This window comes from Chenopodium album, chromosome 25, assembly GCF_948465745.1.
Source record: "Chenopodium album chromosome 25, dcCheAlbu1.1, whole genome shotgun sequence".
Classification (NCBI taxonomy): Eukaryota; Viridiplantae; Streptophyta; class Magnoliopsida; order Caryophyllales; family Amaranthaceae; genus Chenopodium; species Chenopodium album.
This window is the reverse complement of record NC_137858.1, coordinates 9,682,503-9,699,483: the sequence shown is the minus strand read 5'-3', so window position 1 is coordinate 9,699,483 and position 16,981 is coordinate 9,682,503. Positions and strand designations below refer to the sequence as shown.

Sequence of the window (16,981 nt, the reverse complement as noted above, 5' to 3'; positions counted from 1 at the left end):
TCACAATAAGGTGAAAAATGAGTCAAGGTTTGGTGGGTGATTATAAGTGAAAACGAGTGAAGGTTTGTTGGGTGATGATGTTAATTTCGAGAATATGCGGGAAAAGTTTCAAGGCTTAATCAAAGTGTAGCTAAATGGTACCGCTTGTGGTTTTGTGGAAAGTATTGTTTGTCGAACCTAGTTGGTGGTTCACTCAAACTCGAAGCAAATATTGGACTCAAATCCTTTGCCTTGAAGTTTGGTCAAACACCTCAATTTGGCCTTTCGTAGCAATTTACATTATTTTTTTTAACCAATTGTCTGTTTAATTGTAATTATACTTTTTTTTTTGAGGGAAAATTGTATTTTATACTTTAACACTATATATATGTTTATGCACGTTTTGGCCTTGTGTAGGAGATGTTGAGTGTATGAGATAAAAAGAAAGACTCATTTGTATTAGGTTTCAAGTTTGAAGTGACATTTGTAGTGGGAATTTCTGGTGTGTTTAAAGCTTGTAATATTTACCAATTAACATCTAAAAGTATTACTCTATAGTAATACATTGGTGAATTCTTACCCTGATTCTCGAATTTTTGTAGTAATTATTTTTTTATATACTTTATATTTTGGTTGCTTACTTATTGTCTTCTTTGTTGATAATATATATAGTAATTACAAGTTAGTAAGCACTATATGTTTACCATTAGATAGGACACCTAAGAAGTGGGTGGTGGATTGGTGTGCAGGGATGGTATTAGTTTGTTAATTTGGAAGTTATGAGTTTTAGTTGTGGGTTATATAGAGGGAATGACAATTTAAGTTAAGGATGTGAAATTAAAGACCAATATTTGCATTATTCCCATTAAATATGGATTAGAATATAATAGTTTGCTATATTAGGCCAAATCTTTTAAATTGTATTTAAGACAAATCTAACGATCTTCACATCGTCCATCATCATCCATTCATCCTGGCTGCATATACGAACATAATAAATAATACTCGTATGTCCATATTATATAAGCTACATTTTAATAATTCAATTTAATTTAGAAATCAAAAAACATTGTGCGAGTCAAACTCACTCCGTGTGAGTTTGCGCGACCACATAACATATCAAAATCAGCCAATAAAGAATTAGTATAGTGGTAGTCATTTTAAAGATGATTATCATAGAATTATCCAAAACACATTTGCTAGACTGCAACAAAATTATCTCATGTATCATACTAGCTTAGTCATCCTCAATTCCTCAAATAATCACATACTACTTCAAGGTCCCATTTTAGTACTACATCACCAAAATTAAGCTCCATAACTATCTAATATCACACGAATTATGAGCATTATTATTTTCAACAAATAATAATGATTACAAGACTTCTAACATGGACGTATCCACAACCACTAGAAACAACATAGTACAACATGGTTGTAGAAAATTATTTCTAAATGTGATAGCTTCAAACTAACTATTTGTAATTATATTATAACAACTTTTCTATTGCAATAGGTTGTTGATAAAGAATCTTATATACTACGTAGTTTGTTACTTGGCTAATATAGGAGTAACAATATTTTAAAACTACTTTCATTATAGTATTATGAATTTAATTACTTCATTATATTCTAATGAATTTAATTTGATGCACTCAACTCAATATTTTAAATCGTTAGGTTGATTATATATATTTTTTATTTTTTAAAATAAATGCATCACTTTGACTTGTATTATACACTTACAAATTCACAACTTCTTCTATCCATAAATCTAATTGTATCGTAAAAATTATAAAATAAAATAAAATAATACTCATATTAAAAATATCTACATTGAGAATATCTAGCATCCTTTTGTATAATAACAAACTTAATACGGAGTATATATATCGAAAAGTCAAAGTCATATGTGTATTTAATTGTGTCTAATAATGGCTCACGTTCCTTAAGCTCTCTCTTTATAAGGCATCAAACATAACTTCACTTACTCTATATAGTCATACACAAATTCAAGTCACAAACTCACAACTCACAAACCTTTTCAATTCTACCTATCATCGATTAATTTATTTGTTTTCTAAAACATGCGCTATTTAAACGAGTTTTCGTCTAATCCATCTACACCACCTCCACCGTCCTATTACACCTATGTCTCACCACCACCACCACCGAATCATTACATATACACTTCACCTCCTCCTCCATGTAGTCCCCCACATTCAGGACATCACAAGTCATCTCCACCATCATGGCCACCTATAACTGGAGTACCACCAGTATCACCACCACCTTCGCCATTGCCCCCATATCCACCCAGCCCATCACCGCCCTCATTATGGCCCCCATCTCCACACGGCACATCACCACCCTCATTATCACCTCCACAACCATCTCCACTTGGCCCACCACCATCACGATCACCCCCACAACCATCTCCGCATGGTGCATCACCACCATCACTATCGCCCCCACAACAATCACCACCCGGTCATGGCACATCACCACCTTCACTATCACCCCCACAACCATCTCCACTCAGCCCATCATCACCCCCATCACTATCACCCCAACAACCACCACCACCCTCAATATCACCCCCACAACCATCACCACCCGGTCAAGGCACATCTCCACCCATGCCCTCAGCCTCACCACCACAAATTCATGGAATTCCCCCGTCAACATCATTACCACCATCAGCACCACCAAGGGGGAAACATGCACCCCCACCACCACATGGTGGTGTGGTTGTTCCTCCAGTATCCCCACCTCAACCACAAGGTGGAGGGCCTAGCGGAGGTGGTGGTGGAGTTCCACCAACGGCCGCAATCTATTCTTCACCACCACCAAGTGATATTTTAAAACCCCCTCCCACTTCACCCCCAGGGCAACATACTAATAACAACACAGCAATAATAGTGGGTGCATCCTTAGGTGGTTTCTTCTTCCTAGCACTATTAGCCATTTGCCTATGTTGTGTAGCTAAGAAATTGAAAAGGCCTACAAACCTGCCTCCAGCTGCTGCAACTGAATAAACCACCTCCATTGGTTAAGGTGGCGGTGGTGTTGCTAGTGGATGCGCGGCCGAAGGAAGTTACTACTAAGGTGGTACAAACTGTTTTTAGCTCCCGCCAACAATATTGTTATTGAAGCTACCATAAATAAACAAGAGGAAACTTCCTGAATGAGTGAATAATGATCCCACCTTTGACTTTTTTTTTTTTTTTGATAATTTCTGTTGTTTGTATGCTTGAGTTGTGATTGTTTGGTTGAATTATTTCATTTGATCATGTTATGTATGTTTATCAATTTGTACGTTGTCATTTAAAATTGTAATAATGTAAAGTTTATATTTGGCACCAAAGTTAGTTGATTGTTGAAGAAAATAAATAATAAAATAAATTGTTTTCTTGCAAGAAAACAGCTCTTTTGGAGTTTTGGTAGCCGTCCTTGCTCATAATATCAAGATTATCTTAAAAGAAATGTTCATTTTTGTGGTTTATTTATTTAATTATGGTTAAAATTTATTTTCTTAAAATTTTACGAGTTATTATGATATTATCACGTGTATACAATGATTAAAAAAAAAATTTATAAATGAAATATTAGGTAAAAATAAATAGAGTATTTTTTTTAATAAAGATTGATTCATAAATTAAATGTCATACGACATCTACAAAGAAATTTAAATCTAATAAATACATAACAATTTAGTCAAAAATATTATCTTTTCATTATAGGTATGATTCTTGTTGCAAATCGTCGCTTCGTCATTCTCTCTTTCATATTGCTGTGAAGGAGGTTTATCAATCGTTATAGTCGTGAATACAAATTTCTGATTCATCTTATTGTAATCAAAAAAATTAATCTCTTAATTGATCCAGCACAAATATTTACCCATAAAAACAAAATAAAATTGGAACAAAGCCCACCATAGGGACATTTACCACACTCAAACCCACTATTGGGTATTTACTACATTTAAAGAGTGGAAAGGGTCGAAAATAGCCAAATTTCTGTGAAACACTTTTTTTTTGAAGAACGTAGAGAGAAAAAAGTAGAGAGGAGACGACTAGGGTTTTTACTTAATAAATAGAGTATAATAATTCATTAATTCACAAAGATTAGAATTATATATACATTAATTTTCAATTATTTCCTATTTTGCATGAGTATGACGACTAATTTTGAATACACCATACCATTAAAATTCTATGCCATATATTATGCATGTAGTTTTATCATATAATTGTAGCCAGGGATTCTAAACATTTTTATAGATCTCTATTCAATTACCAATTAGACATGAGTGACAACTCGCAACCCTCAAATCCCCTGAAATGATTGATCAATTGATCAGATCAAATAAAAAACGAAAAAGAAAAATCACGAACATGAGTTATAACTATTAATGTAGTATTTCGATAAAAAGAACACTTATGTCAATCTACAAGTCATGTAGCATACTGTAAATTTTTTTAAGTTTTTGTTATTTTTGGTATATAATATCGAAATATTGGAGGATATGTAAGTAGATACATACTCTCATATGATTTCCAACATCTTATATTTATAGGTGATAGATGTATGGGGTGGAAGAAGTGTGAAAAATTCTACACATGCTCTTTAAATTGCCACATAAATCTAGAATCTTCGTGATCATTCACCAATTTTAGATTCTTCTACAATCCGCCATCAATTTCTCAATATACGAAAATTTTCTAGAGACCTTAAGATGTAATAACTTGATATGGACCACACTAATAACCCAACTAGTCATGCATAATGAGCGAAATATACTAATGGACTCTGAGTATGCCTGACTTTAGCCTCTCATTATACGTGTTGTTTTTGTATTTATTCTCCTAATTACATGTTTGTTCATAAGCTAGGATGTTTATGGTCTCCTTTTTTTTTATTTATTTTATTTTTTGTTAGATTTCGGGAAAACTCCTCAAATTGGAGTGTGTACCATTGATCACTTTATATAATGTTACAAGGCGATTCCTAATCACGTTAGGAATCTAATAAGATAATTATACAAAATATATACAAATATATCCGACAAATATTATCTAGAAAATAATATCTATCTCACCCCCACAGTCGAAGCGGCAGGAGGACGAACGCAGAGACTGGATCTGAAGTCTAAAAATAGCTCCCTTGATAAGCCCTTAGTGAAGATGTCCGCAAACTGAAATCGTGAAGGCACATGTAGAACCCGAACTTCACCCAACGCTACCTTTTCCCGAACAAAGTGGATGTCCAATTCCACATGCTTGGTGCGTTGGTGATGAACCGGGTTACTAGAGAGATAGATTGCACTGACATTATCACAATAAACGATAGTAGCCTGTCGAAGGGGACAATGAAGCTCCAATAATAAATTACGAAGCCAACAAGCTTCAGAAACCACATTTGCAACGCCTCAATATTCCGCCTCTGCACTTGATTTAGACAAAGTAGGCTGACACTTCGCTGACCAAGAAACGAGGTTGTCCCCAAGAAAACAACAATATCCCGATGTGGAACGACGGGTGTCGGGACAACCTCCCCAGTCAGCGTCAGTATAAGTAATCAAGCGAGTAGGAGCAGAAGGATATAAATGTAAACCATGATCAATAGTACCCTGAATATAACGCAGAATGCGTTTTAACGCATCAAAATGCGGCTTCCTGGGATCATGCATGAATAAGCACACCTGTTGTACCGCATAAGCAATATCTGGACGAGTAAACGTAAGATACTGAAGTGCACCTGCAAGACTGCGATACAGAGTAGGATCCCGAAATGGAGAACCCGAATTGGCACTAAGTTTAGACTTAGTGTCGACTAGAGTGGCGGCAGGTTTACAGGAACTCATACCTGCACGCTCTAAAATTTCCTGTGCATACTTCTGCTGAGACAATAGCATATAGTTGGGTGTGCGAGTAACTGCAATCCCCAAAAAGTAACTCAATGGCCCTAGGTCGGACATAGGAAATTCCATCTGTAAACTAGAAATAATTTCCGTTTGCAACCTGTCAGAAGAAGTGACTAGAATAATATCATCAACATAAAGCAGTAAATATGCCAAGTCATTCCCTTGCCGAAAAGTGAAAAGAGAAGTGTCACTCTTAGCAATGACGAACCCCAACTTGATCAAAAAATTCGCAAACCGTTGATACCAAGCCCGAGGGGCTTGTTTCAAACCATATAGGGCCTTGCGAAGACGACATACATAGTCAGGTTTACTCCGATCATAAAAACCAGGAGGTTGATGCATATAAACTGTTTCCTGTAAGTCACCATGCAGAAAAGCATTTTTAACATCTAACTGATGAATGGACCACTTTTTAGCCATGGCTAAACTAAGTACTGTGCGAATAGTTGCCGGTTTAACAACCGGACTAAATGTCTCATCACAATCAACTCCAATTTCCTGCGACCTGCCATCACATACAAGACGAGCTTTGTGCCTTTCAAGGTCACCATTAGACTTGTATTTATGCTTAAAAAGTCACATACAATTAACAACATTCACCCCCATAGGTCTAGGTACCAAATCCCAAGTTCCCGTTTTAATTAAAGCACTGTATTCATCTAACATCGCGGCATTCCAATTATGGTCTTGGAGAGCTTGTTTGTGATTTTTGGGTAAAGGGGATTTATGCTCAATGGTCAAGTGAGCATATTTTGGATTTGGTTTAATAATGCCATGACGGGATCTCGTCTGCATTTGAGGGGATGTAAGAATGTTGGGTCGAGTGAGGATGGAAGATTGGCGGGCTGGAGGAGTGAAATGGAGTGGGCTAGAAGCAGCTAGGGGAGAATTGGGCCCAGCGTGAGGCGAGCCCAATTGGGGAGAAGGCGGGGAACCAGCGCCCAAATGAGGGTCCGCTGGTTCTGGGCTTCTATTGGCTGTCCAGCCCGCTGGATTTCCAGCGCCCAACTGATGGGCCGCTGGCTTCGGGCTGGTGGCTACTGGTTGGGCCGCTGGAAATTTTAGCGCCCAATGGGTTGGGATTTTGAGTTTGGGCTTGTAATTGAGACGTGGGCTGCTGCAAAAACATGTGAGTTAGTAATGGTGATCTGTCATCAATACCCAAAAACTCATAATCCTTTAAGGTAAATTTCTCAATGTCTTTAAATGGAAAAATAGACTCATTGAAAGTTACGTGCCTAGAAATAATAATTTTGCGGGTTGCAAGGTCTAGACATTTGTAACCTCGATGATTTGAGGGATACCCTAAGAAGACACAAGGTGTGGACCTAGGAGCAAGCTTATGTGGAGCAATAGCGGAGAGATTAGGAAAACAAAGACATCCAAAAACCCGTAAATGGTCATATGAAGGGTTTCTACGAAACAAGGCTTGAGCCGGGGTCACGTGCTTAAGAGATTTAGTTGGCAAAATATTAAGAAGGTAAATGGCCGTCTCTAAAGCATGTGACCAATAAGAAGGTGGCAAGGAAGCATGAAATAATAGAGTTCGTTTGACATTATTTATGGTTCTAATCATGCGTTCGGCTTTCCCATTTTGAGATGAAGTGTGAGGACAGGAAAATCTAAAAGCCAAACCATTGTCAAGGCAAAATTTTTTGAAGGTGGTCATTGTCAAATTCGCGACCGTGGTCACTTTGAAAACATTTAACAGGACGTTCAAATTGTGTTTGCACATATTGTCGGAAATGTAAGAACGATTGGAAGGCTTGAGATTTATAAGCAAGAGGGATAGCCCAAACATAATGTGTGAAATCATCAAGTAGAACCAAGTAATATTTATGACCATTAATACTCCGAATCGGAGATGTCCACAAATCAGCATGAATAATGTCAAAAGCAGAAACAATATTATTATTTGAATCGTAAAAGGGAAGTCTAACATGTTTTCCTATTTGACAAGAATTGCAAAAAGAGGGGTCTTGCTCCTTATTACAAGAAATAAAATTATTGCTCCTAAGAAACTGTAAAGATGAAGGCCCGGGATGTCCTAGACGATCATGCCACGGGTTGACAGCAGTGAGAGAAGTGGCTAGACATGTGCTTGGAATGTTGGGTGTGACTGGATAGAGCTCCCCGGTACTATTGCATCTCGTTATTACCCTCCCCGTACGAAGATCCTTCACAGAAAAACCATTAGGGTCAAATTCAATAGCCACCGAATTATCAGAAGTGAATTTACGCACAGAGATTAAATTTTTGATAATTTGTGGTGCAAGTAGAACATTATTAAGCCTAAGATTATTGTTAGGAATGGAGGTATGACCATAACCAGTGATTGGAATGCGATGCCCATTACCAACTAAAATATGATTAGCAGTGCTTAAATTAAAAAGGGGAAGAAGAGTACCGGGATTGTTTGTCATATGAGAGGTTGCACCCGAGTCCATGTACCAACCATTCTCCGGAGTCGATAAGCTCATCGATGAATATGCGCTGCCTAGCTCAGTCGGGTTCATCGGTGGGCCATAAGTCGTCGGCCCCATTGAGTAGTATGCTTGCGAAGGGGGCCTGCTAAGTATGGGCCTTGGCTGATAGTGGCCTGCTGTGGGGAAAGGCGCTGGTGGAGTGGCCCAAGCTTGCTGCTGCCAGGATTGCTGTTGGTTGGGCCACTGTGGCTGCTGGGCCCACTGAGGCTGCCCAATTACATTGGGCTGAGCTTGATTTTGCCATTGTTGAGGAGCGTTCTGTTGCTGTTGCTGTTGCGGGTTGGCAAGGGCACCACGGCCTGGTCCACCGCGACCACGACCCTTGCCACGCCCCTTTCCTCCGCCACCACGCCCCTTGCCGGAGGTTGTGCTGCCCCTGCCGGCGGACGGTTGCTGCGGCTGCTGCTGTGAGGAGTCCGCCTGCTGTCCCGATTGTTGCTGGGCAACAAACGCTGAAGGTGGTGGTGTAGAGTCGGAATTCCGACGTGTTTCCTCCAATAACAGCCGAGACCTGGCTGTATTGAACGACGGCAGAGGTTCAGATTGTGCAATCATCGTGGCCACTATATTGAAATTAGTTTTGTTCAAGCCCACAACCAAACGAAGGACCAATTTCTGATCAGAAACGGGTTGATCGACGTTGGCTAATTGATCAGCAATGCTTTTCAATTGTTGACAGAATGCAGTAACATTGGCGAAATTGTCAAGATGAAGAGTATTAAATTGATTCTCGAGGTATACCGCCCTTGTACTCTTGTTATCTTGAAAAATTTCCTTGATACGGTCCCAAATTTGCTGAGCAGTAGCTTTCCTAGACAACACGGTGTTGAGAAGATCAACGGAAATTGTTCCATAAATCCAGTGTTTAACTATCGCATCCAAACGAGTCCAAAAGGCATCTAAGATGTCAGTGGGTTTCGGAGTTTCGGGATCAATATGGTCAATGACGTTGTATGCGCAAGCATGGTTCTCAAATAATTCTACCCAAGTAAAATAATGAACGTTTGTGTAGTCTAATGTAATCGGGATCGCAGTTTTGATATTATTGACCGCGAGGGCCGGGTGAAACTCGTTTACTGGTGGTTTTGGCGGTGGAGGAGGGGGTGTGTCGCCATCTTTAGCCATAGGTGCAAGCTAATGGAAAGAACCAGTAAAGAAAAGGGGTGGGCGGCAGTATGAAGTAGCGGAAGCAAGAAGAAAAAATAAAAAAAATCTAGGATCGTAACCTAAAGCTGTGATACCATGTTAGATTTCGGGAAAACTCCTCAAATTGGAGTGTGTACCATTGATCACTTTATATAATGTTACAAGGCGATTCCTAATCACGTTAGGAATCTAATAAGATAATTATACAAAATATATACAAATATATCCGACAAATATTATCTAGAAAATAATATCTATCATAACCAAACCAAACCAAACCAAATCCTCCATATAACCTGATCATAAATTAAGTTATAAACTCTCAAATCACCTTTTAAAAATTATGATTTGAGAGGATATTACACAATCAAAAGTATAACAATTGAAATCATAGCAACTCCACATCTCAGGAAAAACCTTAATCCTTGATTTGGGCCAACATAAATCCTGGTTATCTAATTCTAACAAGTAGAATTCACACAATAAGAATATTCTATAACATCCTATTTTATGATTCTATATCTACATTTATAGATTCTAAATTGCTTCTTTCCCTCTTTTTTTGTTTCTTGATATCCTTAGCCTCACCATAAAAGTAAGAAATAAATCCCCAAAGTGAAAGAGCAAGAGATAGCCCCTTTTCTACTTGAAACTTTTCATGGTAGAAAAACACGGCGGCTATCTCTGTGATCGGAAGTGCAACCGCTATAATAATTCCGGACAACAAAGAGGATCCATAGTATATGACCCCGGCCGCCCCTAGGTAGAAGAATTGCCATACAATTGCACTACATACTAGCACAACAAAGTACATGACAACCCCAAGTTTGTAGTCTTGCACTTCTGTTACATAACCCTGCATAATATAAATGACAACTTTTAAACCAACTATAATAGACAAAAACATAAACGTTCGTTAAGTGGTCTATATATATTAAAGCGATACATTACCTTGTAATCGCCACTAACAAGCATCCCAATAGTGCACAAAGCGGTAGCAAAGAATGACAACACAAGCTGAATCTCCATTACCAAAGAGTAGTTAACAGTTTGTTTAGCTCTTTTATAAGTGAGTTCAATCACAGGAAGCATAAGAGCGAATAAGGCAGAAGAAGCTAGAGTAAAGAAGAACCCTATGTAATAATCAGCACTTGATTCACCCGCGGGTTTATCACTGCTAGCATGAAGGGCTAAGACTACGGCTGCAAAGGTTAGGAGAGCAACCGCGTTTATTGAACATGCTGTGAATTTCTGCCTGACTAATAAGAAGGCAAAAACTGCTGTGAAGGCTAGTTGAGTTGCTAAGATTAAAGATGATGTTGAAACTGGTATGTGTTTTACTCCATATGCATAGAAGTAGTCTGCTGTCCCTGCTATTAGTCCTGTTACATATGAAGCAACAAAACATAATACGTTAAATCGATGCAAAATAGTCCCAATTTCATAAATTAATCACTAAATAACAAACTCCTAATTTCATTTCAAAACCCTAAGTAATGAACACCATCTTATAGCTAGCCCCAATTTTGTAAATTAGGTACCTATTTGGTTTGTTTCCATAAATTAGATTTACAATAAAAAAAAAAAATCGAAGAACAAGGTTAGAAAAATGAATGAAATTGAAAAAAAATCCGTCAGTGGAGCCCACAATGACGTCATGTAGGCAATCAGGTGGGAAATTTTTATGTTTTAAAAATAGTAGGTGGTAAAATACAAAAAAAAAAAAAAAAAAAAGCATTGTAGGTGATAAAAACTAAAACAACAACAATAGTAGGTGGTAATTGTAAAAAAATCCTAAGAAAATGAAAATTTTAATTTTTATATCCAACGCGCTTCTTTTTTTTTTTTCTCTCTACTTTTTCACTTGCATATGATCTTGTGCAAATAGCTATAGGCAAATAAATTAATATGATGGGAGAATTACTTGTACTAAAAATCCAACTAATCAATTGTATTTACACTAACCAAATCCGACTTCTAAATGACAATACTTACAAAATCAACCACATCAAATAGTTTACACAAGACAACGAATTAAGGACCAAACTATAGCAAATACTTCAATTCGTACAAAAAAGGATGGGGAAAACTTACCAACAACAGCCGCAAAACAAAAGGTGCTAGGCTTGATGAAGAGGAGCTTGGCTTGCGCAGGACTAGCCGCTCGACGTCGAAAATATGCAACAAGGAGAGGAACAATCATCACAGGCCATCCTCCAGTTTCTAACCAAGATGAAAGCCAAATACTCTTACCACCATGTAGGTAATACAACCTCATGATAAGTGGACCGCCACTTATCCCTATTGCTAACATTATGCAATTTAGTATCAACAAATATTTCTTCATCTTTGGACTCATTGTTGGAGTTTCCATTTCCATGTTTTCTCCAATGTTATCTCTTCTTAATCCTTTGAATCTGCAATTTTTGTTACAACATTTAATAATAAGCTCATCTTTGCCCAATAAGGCTATGTTCGACTCACACGATAACATTTGGACTGAATTTTTTCGTTTAGTATGAATCAAGTCTCAAACTTTATTTTCTTTTGTTTGGCTCTTTACTAGAAAAGTTGGATGATAACGAAAAAAAGTTATCAGAAACATAGAGAAAAATGTAACACTCTTGAATTTTTTATCAAAAAGGTAAACTTCTTCCATCATTTATAAAACTATTTTCAACTTTCAACAATTTATTTACGCCTTTGCTAATGAAGAAACTCAATCTTGATAAGAAAATTGAGGAAATTTTTTCTTAAAAATGACAAGTTATCACATCTCAGTACAAACCTAGATGAGTATGCCAAATTTCCAACATTTTTGACAGCAATAGTGCAACACTAACTAAGATGCGTCACGAATATAATAATACAAGTATATACTTTGTATCTACATGATTTTTTTTTTTGTTTTTTTTTTTTTTTAGAACAAATTTTTTTCATCATTTATCATAATTCATCAAACAATATGAATAGAGACGCTAACAAGTAAAAAATCATGCACCACTCATTTGATATCTAAGCAAAGTGCTTCAAACATACCCAAAACACAATACAAAATACTTTCGTCGTCTCTAAAAGTTCTTGATTTGATAGTGATTTTCTCACAAAAAAATTCAAAACAAGAACAATTAGAGACGAGGAATACAAAATAGTGAAATAGTATACGCGTACCTAAGAAACACAAGACCTTCAATTAAGTTGTCGTATGTGTTTGGATGTAAAATTATTGTTAGCCTATGAGCCACAACTTCTATTGTTTATATCCTTGACAAAATTATCACAAAAAAACATAAATGGCATTACATTATACACTAGTGCACCACGTTTATGTGGGTCAGTTTTCTAAAACCATAATAAAGATTTTTTCTACTTTATGGGCAAAGATATAATCTTATAATCTAATCTTAATAAAGTATATCGCCGTAAGTCGCCGGTAATCACGTTTCTTTTGTGATATAAATACATTTTTAATACGAGTATTTAATTTTACTTTTGCGGAGAAAGTCAAATAAGGGTAAATTAAAGAAAGTACAAGTCGTTTTTTATAATTGCTACGATTTTCTTTTTAGAGGATATTCCTATTTTCTTCCATCGATATTACATTTTTTTGGTGTAAAGAAAGCGGAGATTTTTTTTTTTTTTTTTTTTTTGGTGTTTAGAGTGTCATAAGGGCGGGGGATGAGAATCGATCCCAGGATCTCCTGAAATCGGGAGGGAGCTCTAGCCACTTGAGCTATCCCTCACTCTCAAGAAAACGGAGATAGTATAGATGGGGTTTGATCCCACATCTTGAGTAGTGCCCCTTACCTCTAAAACAAAATTATCGCAGTCAAGAGATGAGCATGCAAGAGAATTGATGAAGTAGTTGATTGATCTTTGAAAGAGTAGCTGTGTATTGAAACAATGAAACATATGAGCACTAAGGTGTGTATATATAAGCTTTTGCATAAATAGATAGTTTCCTAATTTAACAATTAAGACATAACAGATAATATCTCAAGGTGAAAATAAGTCCTGTCTTGGTAAGCGATATTAGTACATATTTAGGGTGATAATTTAATCTGAAACTACATTGGTAATATTGCAGGGAATGGATTTTCCAGGAGGGAAGGTTATGTTTACGGATGTTTTTACAGTAGTCTTTTGAAAAATGACTACGATATTTATTTAATGATATACATTATGATTGGTTTATTTTTTCACCTTATAAAATTGTCACAATTAGTATTATTATATCTACAATGCACATAAATTTTTTGAAAGTTTTAATCCAACATATTATAAATATTTTCGAGAGACTATATAATAAGAATAAAAAATAGATAAATGAAACTAAAAATTTGATAAATTAAAAAAATGTTGATCATACTATTTTATGCCTAAGATAAAGTAATATAATTAATTATCTAGAAAAAATATATCAACTATGAACTATATAATCATGAAAATATTATGATAATAATTTATTTATTTCAAGTGTGGAAATAATTTATCCAATATAAAGTTTGCAACGCAAATATCATTTCATCAATTAAAAGATGAAAGAAATTCTATCAGGAAAATAATTTTTATACCACTAAAAATTTTCAGTTTTCCACTAACTAACTAGTGTTGATATTTGTTTGGTTGCTCATTGCCTTTATCAAATGAGCCCAAAAAGTATAAATTTAGCCATAAACAGATATTGGCCCAGTGGGCTCAAAGCCCACTATAAAATATTATTTCTAGGATCCAAATGTCATTATTTGCCACTTGCCGGTACTCCCTCTATTAATTTTAACTAATAATTTCTTTAATTATCAATAGGTATAAATTATAATATGTTTTTGAAACCAAAACAATTCTAACAAGTATTCATTATGTATTGTTTTGTGTATGAAGCACAAACAAGGGTCAAACAGTGCATGTGAGTAATGCCAAAATCAAACTGGAACACTTAAATCAAAACGGATTGTTGATAATTAGTATTCCCTCCGTCCCTAAATTACATTCCTCCTTTCTATTTTTGGTATTCCAAAATTACATTTCTCCTTTTTATTTTTGGTAAGTTTTTTTTAGTAAATCAACTCTCTTTTTCTGTTTTATATTTAATTCTTTCTCACTCATCCTTACTTAGGGCCTGTTCATATTTAATGAACTGAGCTGAACTGAACTGAACTGATTGAAGCTGAACTGAACTGATTGGAACTGAACTGAACTGAATTGAACTGAAATGAATATTTTATGTGAGAGGGAAATTAAGAGCTGAACTGAACTGAACTGAACTGATTGGAACTGAACTGAACTGAACTGATTGGAGCTGAACTGAACTGAACTGAAATTAAGTAAATGTGAACAAGCCCTTAATCTCACTCATAATCCTTGTGCCAAAGTACAATGACTATGATTGGTTAAAAATTTTCAATTAGGAGCATGTGATTGGTCCTTTTTTTTTGCAAAGGATTGATGACATGTCATGAGTAATAATTAATCTATCTTTGTACTTCCTATTGCATTATCTAATTATTGTTATTTGTCTTATTCTTCCCTCCTTAATTCCCGTGTAAATTTCCAAAGAGGAATGTAATTTAGGGACGGAGGGAGTAGCTAGTTAACTGGGAATGATCGTAAGTTCTCAAGACTAGAGGCAAGCCCTATCAGTTGTTTCTGACTAGTGACTTAAAATAATATATATTTTATTTTTGCCACGTAAAACAATCAAAACTCAAAAGTTTTCAATCAGAGGTTTCTATCAAAGTATCATGTTTCCTATCGGAGTAATTATATACATTTATTACCTGTTAAATTGACAATAATAATGACTCCATAGAGATGAAAACGACTTTAAATGAAACTTTACAATTATAACATTCAAGAAAGTGATACGTCTCCTTAGATGCTAATAAGTTGAAACAGAATATAAGCAAAACAACTATGGTATTTAAAATACATGGCAATAAAATCGTGATCCAATGTATAACCATAAATTTTGTTAAATGTCATATCGATCCCTAATTTCCCTACCAGTAATTATCGCCTTTCAAACATATCATTCTTAGTTTCTTACGGAGTGTCAAGTGTCAACCACAAAAACAAAAAAAATTAAAACACTTCCAAAACTTCCCACGGAATTTGAATTTTTCTAACTCAATTATAACACCTTAACCTAAAACTTTAACAAAATATAAAATTACATAAAAATATTAAACACTTAATTGAGATGATTAAAATATGCACAAATATTCAAAAAATAGTTAGCAATTCAAAAAGATTTAATCACAGAACATTCAAGAATCATTCATGCATAAAGTTAAAAAAAAAAAAAAAAACAGCAAAAAGTAAGTCTTACCATAGCCTTGAACGCAAAAAGATTCAGTCCTTCGTTAATTAAAATTTTCAATAGTGCTTACTTTTGCTAAGATATTGCTTCTATATATATAGTGAATTTTTTTTTAGGAAAATATTTATAGTGAAAAAATAAATAATAATGGATACTTAAGAGTCTTATTAGGAAAACGAAAATTGTGGCAGGAAGACAGAGAAACAAACAAGAAGCAAAATTAGGAAAGGATAATTGTTGCGGTTGCGTTGTTTTCTACTGAGTTGTTTCCACTATTTTGCTACACACAATTACACAATTGCTATATGACACACCTTTTGTAGCGTAAGAGAGAGTGTATTCTAATTTTTTTTCTTTCTTTTTTTTTTTTTTGTTACAACTGAGAGAGTGTATTTTGAAATGAGGAATTTCATCTATATTTTGGATTTCTTTGTAGGGATGTACGAATTTTCATACTTGAAACACCTATAGATGGCGAGACTTAAACTTGTAGGTAATTTACACAATTGTGCTGCTATATGACACACCTTTTGAAGCGTAAGAGAGAGTGTATTCTATTTTTTTTATTTTTTTATTTTTTAATTTTTTTTTTCAACTGAGAGAGTGTTTTTTGAAATGAGGAATTTCATCTATATTTGAATGTCTTTGAAGGGATGTACGAATTTTCATACTCTTAAAGACTGAAACACATATAGATGCTGATTGCTGAGACTTGAACTTGTGGGTAATGTTAAATAAGTTTAACTAAATTAAAATTATTTCAAATAAGTTTAATTAATGAGAACATATCAAAAACTTTTGTATACACCCAGTTTACACTATATGATATGATATTATTATCTCAATACATAAAGATTATAAACTATGTTTCTTAAAGATTGTCTCAAAGTCAATCTTTATTTTTTCTAAGAATCAAAATTGTGGACATGAGCTTATACAATCATTCCCGTCAAAAAAAAAAAAAAAAAAAAAAAAGCTTATACAATCATTAATGAAAACGTAGAGTTATATATACGTAGAATTACATGTGGAAAACTTTACCAATTAAGATATGAAACAATCATTATAGTAAAATCCAATTTTGACAATAAAATGAGCAATCTTATAGGAACAGGTTGAGTATAA

At 35.1% G+C, this 16,981-nt stretch overlaps 2 protein-coding genes across 4 annotated transcripts; both read right to left on the bottom strand.

Moving 5' to 3' along the window:
- Positions 1–7,545: 7,545 nt before the first annotated feature.
- Positions 7,546–9,516, bottom strand: LOC145613619 (uncharacterized). Its single transcript, XM_081668715.1, has one exon. The coding sequence runs from the start codon at positions 9,514–9,516 to the stop codon at positions 7,546–7,548; it is 1,971 nt and encodes a 656-aa protein (XP_081524841.1).
- Positions 9,517–9,654: 138 nt separating this feature from the next.
- On the bottom strand, positions 9,655–12,802 carry LOC145615112 (purine permease 3-like). 3 transcript variants are annotated; one of them, XM_081670189.1, is made up of 4 exons: positions 12,709–12,802; positions 11,632–11,954; positions 10,489–10,919; positions 9,655–10,393 (listed from the first exon to the last, which is right to left on the bottom strand). In XM_081670189.1, the coding sequence occupies exons 2-4, from the start codon at positions 11,915–11,917 to the stop codon at positions 10,046–10,048; spliced, it is 1,065 nt and encodes a 354-aa protein (XP_081526315.1). In that variant the 5' UTR covers positions 11,918–11,954; positions 12,709–12,802; the 3' UTR covers positions 9,655–10,045. The 3 variants fall into 3 exon arrangements, with proteins under 3 accessions (XP_081526315.1, XP_081526316.1, XP_081526314.1); XM_081670190.1 differs by lacking the exon at positions 12,709–12,802 and adding an exon at positions 12,577–12,640; XM_081670188.1 differs by lacking the exon at positions 12,709–12,802 and having other exon boundaries at positions 9,656–10,393; positions 11,632–12,366.
- Between the last annotated feature and the right edge of the window lie 4,179 nt (positions 12,803–16,981).